At 29.2% G+C, this 12308-nt stretch overlaps 1 protein-coding gene across 7 annotated transcripts in view; it reads right to left on the bottom strand.

The window, feature by feature from the left end:
* Positions 1 to 12308, bottom strand: part of LOC118202130 (spectrin beta chain-like) — a 291298-nt gene that overhangs the window by 49590 nt on the left and 229400 nt on the right. For 6 of the 7 annotated variants that reach the window (XM_085820903.1, XM_085820914.1, XM_085820900.1 and 3 more), the window contains one exon: positions 10623 to 10707. In XM_085820903.1, coding sequence (XP_085677029.1) covers positions 10623 to 10707 — 85 coding nt within the window. Of the gene's footprint in view, positions 1 to 2995; positions 3113 to 10622; positions 10708 to 12308 lie in introns of all 7 variants that reach the window. The other variant, XR_015042215.1, reaches the window with a different exon arrangement.

The following is a 12308-nucleotide window of genomic DNA, read 5'->3' on the forward strand; positions in this document are numbered from 1 at the left end:
GGATCCGGCTTATTATTTTTTTCAGACCGTTAGAGCAATTTTATAAAAGTAAGCTTAAACTTTCGATTATATCAAATAGAATTTCCGATATATATTTGTTAATATGTAAAGGATCTAAAGCGAAAGTATGTTTCGAAATCCGAAATCTGTTTATCAATTTCACGCTGCTCAGCAGGGGGAACGCCGCTGCGTGCAATGAATTGGAAGTTGATCTGTCAGCACTATCCTTATCTTCAGGGCAGATGTTTTTATTTTATTTGGCTTATAATTCCTTATCAAATATAGTATTTCATCTCGATGTACTCTGTCTTTGATATGATTTAAAACAAGTTCCTCGTCATTATAATTTGCTTCCGATAGTGAAGAAAGTGACAGAGAGGTTATTGAAAACGAAAAAATTTCAATTGACAAATTAGTCGATATTCTCGACACAGCAATTATAGGACTTGAACAGCGTAACTTTGTAACTAAACAAGAAATTATGTCTGTTTAATAGAATTAAAAAGAAAGTATTATCACATGAAACAAAGTAACTTAAACAACTTACATTGAAAGAAATGTTTAATAAAGTAAACAAATAAATATTAAGCTTTTTCTTTTTGCAAATTTTGATACCCTTTAGATCATAATTGTTCTTTATTTCATAAATTACGATTTCATATTTTTAGTTTTGTAATTTCTGCATGCCATCTTACCAGATTTAAACTGATGATCTATAATCCGGAAAAAACGATAATCCGGAATCGCCGAAGTCCCGACGAATCCGGATTAACAACTTTTGACTGTATATATAAAGTATAAAAACCCTTTTGGGTGACCATTAAAATCTTTCAGCTTTTTTTCTCTCTCTTTTCAGTTACTACATCACATTTAATTTAACCCACCGGGCGGCTCGCATTCAAATCTATTTACGTCTTGAAAACTGCAGTAAAAATTAACCATGTTTACAATTTTTTTTCATTTAGAGGGAACCAAAATTGTCCTGAAAACGACCCTTGTTAGATTTACTTCCCCGCTCCTTGTAGGGCGATCAACAAGTCGTTTCACTTAAGCGATGGTTTCCTACTGTCCTTTGATTACTGCCTAGAGGCGATTGAGCAGATGGGCTGGTTTTGCCCTTACGGAGGAAGGAACACGTTTTGTGTCCATGCTTTGGTTAGACGAAAAAAGATATTTTTTTCTGGAAATCCAAGACAGAAGAGGGACTTTTGTATTGCTTTGTTACTAATTTTGTACAATTAATTTGTATTTCTGATCTTAATTGCTTATCAGAGCCGTGCCAAGATATTTTTTCACCTGAGGCAGAAAGGTAAATGCGCGTCCATATGAATATAAAAAATAGCTACATTTGTATTAAGTAAAAGTAATTGTATTAAATCAAAATATCATAATTCCTATAGCATAGTTATACCATAATTCTTAAAGTATTTTTTAATCGTAGTTTTATAAATTCAGAGAAATAATGTAGCCAATTATTTATAATTTTCAAATGAAAACGTTAAAAAATTCGTTTCTGATAAATAAGAAATAACACTGAAATGCATATTGCATTAATTTCCAGGTTTTCTTGCATTTTTTTTTTTTTTTTTTTGGTTTGTTTTATTGATTTAAGTTTGACGAAGCCTATTTCCCCTAATAATTAAAGTAATTTTTGTGTCCATGCTTTGGTTAGACGAAAAAAGATATTTTTTTCTGGAAATCCAAGACAGAAGAGGGACTTTTGTATTGCTTTGTTACTAATTTTGTACATATTTCTGATCTTAATTGCTTATCAGAGCCGTGCCAAGATATTTTTTCACCTGAGGCAGAAAGGTAAATGCGCGTCCATATGAATATAAAAAATAGCTACATTTGTATTAAGTAAAAGTAATTGTATTAAATCAAAATATCATAATTCCTATAGCATAGTTATACCATAATTCTTAAAGTATTTTTTAATCGTAGTTTTATAAATTCAGAGAAATAATGTAGCCAATTATTTATAATTTTCAAATGAAAACGTTAAAAAATTCGTTTTTGATAAATAAGAAATAACACTGAAATGCATATTGCATTAATTTCCAGGTTTTCTTGCATTTTTTTTTTTTTTGGTTTGTTTTATTGATTTAAGTTTGACGAAGCCTATTTCCCCTAATAATTAAAGTAATTTTTGAATTCGTATAGCCAATTTGGCGCCTCTTCTAGTGATTCACATGAGGCAAGTGCCTCACTTGCCTGACCGTTTTCCCGACTTTGTTTCTTATTAAGTATAAATGTTATTGATTTTTATTGCATTTTGGTATTTTAATGTACGTTTATAGAATGTTAATTTGTTTTCATATGCATATTTCAGTAATATAATCTTACGACTAGTGAGACAGTGTAGTTTAACTAATTTTCTGCTTTTGATTCACTCTATAGAGCTTTAATATAAAAAGAATAGCTTTAATATAATAAGATATCTAATAATCTTAATATAATAAGCTTTAATATAATAATATTCTATAGAGCTTTAATATAATAAGAAAAAATTTATAAGAGGCTTAAAATACCTAATTCCTATTGAAAGCTACATGTAATTGATAACTAAATTACTATTAAAATAACAAACACATGCTCAGTGTCAGTCATTTCGACATAATGTTTGTAATTCATTTTACCACAAATTTATTTCGTTACTCTTGTTTCATATTTATAAAAGGGCAGTTTATCGCATTTATTGGTTGATAGAAGTTATGAAATATTGAATATTTTGAAACAAATTTCAGTCATAATAACCTTATTAAAAATTTTCTACATATAGACAAGATGTCACAGATACCTCTCAGTTTCCAAACTAAATTACATGGTACTGAAATTCGGTGCATTTTCATATGATTATTTTTGACAGAAAGAGTTACCTTATGTAAATCACAAAAGAACATTGTTTTAATTCTTAATTAAATATAGCACTTGTATTAAATTGATAAAATTCAATGTTAGGAAAATCTCGCTCTAAAAAATTAGATACTTTTACCTTTCAAAGTGGAATTTTTGTGGTTTTCTCTGTGCATAATGTGGGCACGAGTAAGTTTTTCTTAGAGTATGTCCTCCACGGAGGCATTCTTCCCTTTAGGCAGATAGCTCTCGCGTGCTTTGAAGGAAAAATAAAGCAAACCAAAACAAAAGCTTCAAAATTGGTGTTTAACACTTTTTTCGGGTTCAAATACGCAAATTACTTAGAGATCACAATTCACATTATCAAATGTTATTATTTAAATAAATAAAAGCAAGCTGAGGATTTCCATTTAAGTTGTTTGTTTTAAAATAAAAAATAAAAACAGTAAGTTTTGAATAAATCTTGTCAACATCAAGCAGGGATAGGAACATGCCAAAGTAAAATTTAATATTAGGCCAAAAAGAAACGCTTTGACGTATATTTTAGATAAAACTTAATCAAATTCGCAGGTAGTCAGAGACAGGCATTTCTTCAGTAGAGAGAAAAAAAAACGTTTCTGAACTATTTGTGTATTTATTACATAAATGTTTTAATGCTTCCATAGCACTGCTAATCGATAAAATTTATTTGATGAAAAGTAGGAAGTTGGCTTTTAAAATTCCGATTTTTCAACCGTTTTCAGTGCCACATATGGCACTGAAAACGGTCTGGCCACGTCTGGCCAGGAGGCAGATTAATGGCTGAAAAATTCTTAGAATTTAAAGAGGCATTGAACAAGAAAATTTAGGGATATCGAAATTCTAAGAATTTGGCACTTGACAACAAAAATTTATTGGACGGCAAAAGTTTTAGAATGAAGAGAGCTACAGAATTTAGGCAGGGCAAAATATTTTAAATTTATAGAACATCGGTCAATAGAATTAAGATCCCACAGCAATTGCACTAAGAAGCAAAATGTCTAGCATCAACCTGCTTCTCAATTATGGGGATGGACTCACAATTAACTTGCGAAAGCTCAGTGAAGCAAAAGCTATACATAATGCAGCTATTTACGATTTCTGCTATAATAAACTGAAATTTAATATAATAATTTAACACTATATATCAGTTTACGAAAACATGATGATACTTTTGAGAAATTTTCTTTAATTCCCCAGTACACTTAAAAAAAAAAAAAAAAAAAAGATTATATAATGATATTATTAACAAAATGATGCCGATGACGCATTTAATTTTTACCTTTTTATTAATCTAAATAAATATGTCATTTTCCATAACTTATTTGCAAAATAATGTAATATTTATTTTGCAAATTACTATATTTGCAAAAATTTGCAAATTAAAAATGTTCAATAATATAATATGTGATTATGGTATTATTGGTATGGTGCTATTCAATTAAGGCAAAGCACACGAGGGTTATTTGCCTAAAGGGAGGGATGCCTTCGTGGAGGACTTTCTAAGGGAAACTGGCTCGTATACACGTTACACATGGAGAAACCCACGAAACGACCATGCAGCCAGCCCGCTCGCGGGATTCGAACCTCGAACCGAACTACCAGTGTTCAGCGTCTTTACCGCTCGGCCGCTGGTGGGTAATATGTGATGAGGAAAGCTGTGTAAAAGAAGAAAAATTCTTGTACATTCGTCAGGAAGCATGCGATGGGTACCTGCTTAAGGAAAAGGATGCGTTTGTAGATGACTTTTTCAGGGAAACTGGTTTGGTATATTCAACATAAAATTCACCAAAATACCAAGCAACGAACGCATTCGCCGGAATTCAAACTTAGGCAAAAGAACCGGTGTTCAGTTGCAAAAGATAGTTGCTTCCATAAACAGGCAACAAGTCTGAAATTAGTATTTATTGCATCCAACAGTGATATGATTTTCTGATATAATTTAATGGAATATCACTGTAAAAGAATAGGAATCTTTTTTTTTTCCTTTTGTAAGGAGATTTTTTTCCACTTTGTTTTCAACATTTGGTTGAAATGCAAATTAAATAAATATTTACAAATGCAGAATATTGGATAGCTATTGATGATTTCGAGATTCAGTTTCTGAAATCCATTTCATGTGTCATTTCCTTAAAAAGGTGATACTGAAACCAACTTTCGAGGAGTAAAATTAGTACTAGAAAAGAGTTTCCGATTTCTTTCATTCTTTTATTCCCATTATAAATTTATCCCGTAGTTCTTAGAACATTTTTCTATCCGTAAGTAATGATTTGCTTTCCGAGAAAATTTTCTGAAAGGAATAAATTACTTAGTCTTCAAACCATCGGAAAATCTTGCCATCGCCGGTACTTAATTCCCTTCATTTACTGAGATAACCTGCTTTGTTATAAGTATGGTACTTGTTTTCTGATTTTTACTGAATTTGCATGCTCAAAGCAATCTAAATAAAGAAACGCTATTGTGAATATCAGGGTATGAGTACATATATGAAAGCGTCATATATTTTTCAGAATTCCCCTATGAGCTGTTTATTCTTAAGGCAGAATGAGGAAAAAGCTTGCATACATCGCCATTCACGGAAACTAGACGGTATCGAAAACATTACTAGACAGTCCGATTTACCAAACAATAGAGTTTATCTGATTCCTAGTTGTAAAAGCTGACAGTTACAAATTGTTATGTTCATGGCGACCTTCAGAAGGCATCAAATTACTTCAAAAGTTCCGCTGCTATAAATTTTCAGACTGCAATTTTGTTCCTTTAAATTTTCGAAAATACCTATTTTTTAAGTATTTTTCGGTACTTAAATTAATTGATACTTATATTAATTCGTAATATTTGGTACTTATATTAATCATTTATTTTCGGTACTTATATTAATTCGGTACTTATATTGATACAAATAATATAGAAAGCACCAAATGTAGCTATGATGTATTTCAATTTTTCCTTAGTATTTTCTCACATATAGTATTAACACTTTGTCTACACGTTTCTAATGTTTCACCATAGTAAGCCTTCTCTTTCCGAATGTATTCAGTTTCTTTTTGCTTTCGTTTTCTGCTTCTTCTTTTATTTTATTTATTTATTTATTTATTTAATGTTACCATATCCTGAGTTTTACTCTAGCTATTAGCTAGAGTAGCTACTAGCTAGCATTCATTATAGTACATTCATTATATTCATATAGCTACTAGCTAGCATTCATTATAGTACAAAAACTAATATAGCTTGTCAATATCAACATATTTTCATCTTCAATAAAATCGACTAATTCGATTGATGCTGTAAAAATTACAATTTAATACTTTAGCCAATTATTCTGATTATAGTGATTTAAATTCGATTTTAGGCAACATATGCATTCTTTCAAAAAACGCAATATATTGAGCACCGCTGTTACAAGTAAATACTGTACATACAACCATTTCATAATATGTAAATGTAGTATAACTTCTTTTCAAGTGCTTGTACTGAGAGTCTCCTTCAAGTAAACCTTAATGGAACTCTATTTCATGAAAATTTAGAAGTATTATAAAAGCCTCAGAATTATTTCCATTGCAAACATTTATGAATTATGCAGAAAAATATATAAGAAAAACATCAATGAGAAAATATTATCGAATATACATTTCATAACAGTAGTAAAACATTTTTTCAGTACCGACGGTATTAAAAAGCTCAATATTGTGATAAGCTAAGTAAAATAAAATGGTATTAAAATTTAATATTGTGATATGTAAAAGTATACTAATCTATAACACTCATTTGATATTTTTGCCATTAGAACTATAATGTAATTCTAACCGTTAAAGTAACATTGTATTTGTATTAACTAGAATTATAATTCTAATTTCAATTAAATTTATCAGTACTCATTGTTTCTTTTTCTATTATATAAAATACTGTCCTCGGAAAAAAAATGTCTCTAGACTTGATTCTGTCTCCAAAATTAATGGATGAGATGAACAAAAATAATCTTGGAACAGCCTTTGAGCAAGTGCTGCGAGTATGCAAAATATAAGACTGTAATTAAACTTCGACCATCCTGGAGACTATGCTTTCTTAGAATATTGCCATTCGACAAATTATAAGACCTTCCATTTATCTTTAAAGTTTAAGCTATCTGTTATTGACTGAGAAAAGCTGGTAATTCATTGTAGTTAAAACTACGACTAATGCAGTTATAATTGTAATTGTGCCGCCCAGATGGTATAGTGGTTAGGGAAGCCTGACTGCGATACTGAAGGGCCTGGGTTCGAATCCCGGAGAAGGCATGGTTATAACTGTTCGTCCTTTCATAGGAGGCGATGGTGGCCCACATATTAGGTGCCTCCATAATAAAGAGACCAGCCCATCTGGCCTTGTATAGACTAATGGACTGTGTTAAATTGTAACTGTTCACAATCTGCCATTGGGGAAAAAAAAATAAAAATAAATAATTGTAATACAATGATTGTTCGAATTACAATATAACTTCAAAAGCAATTAGATTTTTTGCTCAGCAGAATAATAAGTCGGCTTTTGAATACTACTAGTTCAAATCGGATGCCAATTTTGGCAAACAATCTAAATGTTTAGATAGCTCCGTGGATTTCCTTATGTGTAACATGAATACAAATCATTTTATTTTAGAAAGTTCTCTATGAGTACATCATTCTTCTTAAACGTTTTGTTGCATTCAATTAAATAAAGATCTTTTCCTGCTTTTATTAACGAGTGATGTGAACATGAGCCAGTTTCCCTTAGAAAGTCCTCCACAGAAGCATCTTTGCAGTCTTTACCGTAATCCAAATAATATAACAGTCACAGGAGCATAAGAAAATTATACTTTTATTTGTTCTTACGTGAAACAATGATGGAAAATAGTTCATGCAAGTACTTTCCTTTGTAACTGAATAATACATTTTAACTATTTATGGAAAATGTGTGTTATGTTGAATAAAAGGCCAATTTGTAATTTTTTTGTTTTTTTCCAATGGCACATAGTAGCCGTTTATAGACATTGATCACTACTAAGGCCGGTCATGTTATTAAGGAGGGAACTAATACATGGGCCACCGTTGCCACCTATGCCGAGGACGAACAAATTACATTCATGCCCTATCCGGGATTCGAACCCAGGCTCTTCGGTACGGCAACCAGAGTCATGAACCACTTTACTGTCTGGGCAGTAATTCATAATAATTCATAATAAATGGATTAGTGATTTTTAGATGAATGTCTAGTACACACAGCAATTAAGCACACTGATTGCTCATCAGAATCCTTTTTTACCAGCTAAAGCAATAGGTTGGATAAAATTATGAGACTTAGTTTAGTCCTTGATGATCCCCTTTCTGAAAAGAAAAGGATAAATGTAATTTTTATGATTTATTTGTTGTGTAATGTAAACAAGACAAGCTTCCCGTAACAAATCCTTTGCAAAAACATGCCTTTGCACTGGCATAAACTCTTTGCATGCTTTTCCTTAATCTTGTAATTTAAGTTCACATGTATATCGAAGATCATAAACATACATATTTGTTTACTAACGTTATATGCATTTCGGTCTATATAAAATATTTCCTTTAAATAAACTCCAATTTATGCTGGTACTACAAACTACAATATATGTAAGATGATTCAGAAGACATGACAGAAAATATTAATATTTTTCTTATAGGTGATTATCCCGTTGTATTATTTAAAAACTCATTATCCAAAATGCAGAAACATTTCGAATATAATATTATTGACTGTAATTTTCAAATATTATCATGATTTCTTTAGCCTATGTCACTGAAATTATAAGGGGCAGTTGTTTTTCTGATTAAATAGTTAAATCATCTGCTGCGCAATTTTAATTAAGAGGTCATTATAATTGCATTGTAATTTTTATTAGATTATATAATTACAGTTATACTGTTTATTCAATTAGATTTCACAATTAAAATGCAATTATAATTAAAATGCATTTGCGTAAATTGTATATGTAATTAAAAATTGTTATATTGTAATTACAAAATAATTGCATAATATTATTACAATTACTATGTGTTTTCAATTGCATTCTACAATTACATTTGCAATTAAGGTCATGATTTTCCTGGGCTACGTAACTGCTTTTATCAGAAACAATTGCTATCATAATTACATTATTATAATTACTTACTGGAGTTACAAAGCCAGTGTAATTGTAATTAGATTATATGATTGCAGTTGCATTGAATATGAAATTGGATTTCACAAATATAGAGTAATTGTAATTTAAATGAAATTACGTAAATTGTAATTGTAATTAAAAAAAACAGCTACTTTTTAACTATAACTACTTAGTAATTGCATAATTTTATTACAATTGCATACTACACTTAGAATTACAATTATGATCATGATTTCACTAGGTTAAGTAATTCTAATTATCAGAGACAATTACTTTCCTAATTACGTAGTTATAATTACCTGCTCTAATTGCAGTTAAAATTACATTGTAATTAGCTAATATTACCGTAGTTGTGATTAGATGCAATAAAATTTTTAATTGTATAATTAGATTATATAATTATAATGTTTGTGATTATCATTGCATTGTAATTGTAAGACTTAAGAATTAAAATGCAATTACATACATTATTGTTGCATTTAAAAAGTACTTACTTTCTAATTGTAATTGCAAAGTAATTGCAAAGCCAATTACAATTGCAATATAATTAAAATCACACATTCTAAAATATTGTTGCAGTTTCTTGCAATTTTAATTTTAATTCCAATAACATTTTGCCATCTAAAATTTGGAGAATAATTAGGCGGGAAAATGAAAATTCTCTTTCCGAACATAAACATTTAAGTTTACTATAGCTGGTATAAGCACAGAACAGCTGGAAGTTTTGAACGAGCTATTTATTCTGAGTTGTTATTCAAAACCTAACGATAAAACCCATTTGCCCCTTGCGAATAGATAGTTTCCTCTCCTCAATTACCTCCCGCATAGAAAAATTATCACCTGTCAGTTTAGATTAAGAGCAGAGAGGGGAGAGCACTCTGAGACAGGCCGTATATATGCTGCTTTGCCATTTCGTGCCAAAATTTAAGTCTCTGTTAGCTTTTTAGACTGATTCAGAAATATTTGTTTTATTTGCATGACTTTTTTCACATTCTCTTTGAAGTCAAAAGTAATCTTCTACTTTCTTCCTCCTTAAATCTTTTCTAAATTTATTGTTATAACTCTTTAACGGTAACAATAATATCCAGTTCTGAGTTATGCAGCCTTAAATTGTGTTTATGCACGTTCAAAGGACGATTAACAACGCAATGTGAAGTAAAAAAGAGAAATATTGAAAAAAATAGCTAATTTTCTGGATATACAATAAGGTTAGATATACAGTAAGGTTAGATCAGATTCAATCAGATTAATGTGCATTTATGCACATTAATCTGATGTTCGATTAGATCAGATTCATCTGCTATTATATAAATCTTCCTTTTGGCCATTTGCTTCAGAAATACTACACACCACATAGATTTCCCCTCTTGATTTTTCAAGTAATAAATTAATATAAAAAGAGTAGACAATGTGAGAAAATATGGTAGATAACTTTTAAAAGGCTATATATCAATACACACACAAAATACATAGCTAGATAGATGCAAGAAACTAATGTTTCTAAATAAGAAAGAATTCAAGGTACACATCAGCTAAATCTCAAAATATTTTGAAAATGTTTTGTTTTAATGCCAAATAAACCAACAGAAATGTTTATACTTACTAAGTTGCAAATGCTCCCATCTCTCTTCCCAGCGATCCATCATTAAAGTTCGTTGGGTGGTTAGTGAAAGAAGTTTTTCTTTAATCTAATATACAACACAAAACATTGCCAGATTAAGTATTTTATTTATTTATTTAATTCATACTAAGTAAAAATGAATATACAACATTATATTAAATTGACATAATATGAAGAATTAATTTGTATTAGAAATATTTTAAATAATAGTGTATTATTATATGTTTATTCAAGATACACTAAACATACTGCTTCCAAGTGTATCATTATTATGAGAAGAGAAATTTACTAATTATTTTTTTCAAAGACCAATTTATTGCACTATAAAGAGCAAATATTATCACTTTCTTAACTTTCATCACAATAAATTATTTCTTTTCTATGGTATAAATTTTGTAATTTTAATAAGATGGACTATGATGTATTTGTTTCTTTTAAAATGAAATAATTTTACTGTTGTAGGCACAAAAAGATAAAATTACAAGCTGATTTTAATTTTTAGAAATTACATATGTCCTCTACAAGAACAAATTTAACTTCCAACCTCTAGCATTTTTATTTTAATAAACGAACAAATTTAACTTCCCTCCTCTAGCATATTTATTTTAATAAACAATCTTCTGCCCATTTTTGTTCAACTTACCTCAATCTAGTCCTCTGTCCTTTTAATTTCCGAACATCAAAAGTTCATAGTATCAAGAAATTAATTAAACATAAATTTATTTGAAAACTGGGCTCTTAAAAATTAGTTATAATTTTAAATGTTGGCAGCAAGGAAAACAAATGACAACTTCATTTAAATTATTATTAGTGCATTTACAATTATTCATAAAAGTAATTTTAGAATCTTATAAACAGCATGTAATAAAATGGTCATGGCCTGCTATAAGCACAAAGCTGTGTACTAAACAGTGATTTTAATTTATTTCTTCCATCTTGATTCAAAATATTGATTTTATTGCTGAAAACATTTAACAATCAAGTTTTAGAATGATAGCATCATCTCTTATTTCTTAATTTTAAAAAGACTTTTATTTTTAATTTTTATTTAACATTTTCTTAATTAAAAAAATTTCAAATCTTATTTCCAAAGTAAACAAAAAAAGAGTGAAATAAATTTTGATTTTACTGCTGATTTGACAAATAAAAATAAATAAACAAATATATTAAAATAAAAACAATAATAATAATAATAACAATTTATAATGAAGACAAATATTTTATTTAAAGGTAAAAAATACAAAAATACAAAGCTGTAGTTCCCCACCCGTCAAAACAGTAAAGAAATATAATATTTTCTGATTCCACACACTGAGTAAAAAGTAACAGTATCATTTATCGTAAAAAAATCTTTAAACAAATAAAATGTAGGAAATCAAAGCTAAAATGAAGAGCAATAGAAATCAATTCTGAGTAATCCAAAATAGGAGTTATTGAAACTTCACAAACTGCACTTCAAACGCATATCAGATTCTATGCAGATATGCATATAAATATATTTATTAAAGCAAAATAAAAAGTGCAACTAATGTATAAAAAATGCAAAACATAATTAACATTCAAAAATTTAAATTTTTAAATGCATATTTACATAAGAAAAGCTGTCTATAATGGATCATGTGGTAAGATTAGAAATCATGTGGTTTTGATGGAATTAAGAAAGTAGAG

Source organism: Stegodyphus dumicola, chromosome 1 (assembly GCF_044657685.1).
Source record: "Stegodyphus dumicola isolate Sdum_Otavi_A_Nest chromosome 1, ASM4465768v1".
NCBI classification, from domain to species: Eukaryota; Metazoa; Arthropoda; class Arachnida; order Araneae; family Eresidae; genus Stegodyphus; species Stegodyphus dumicola.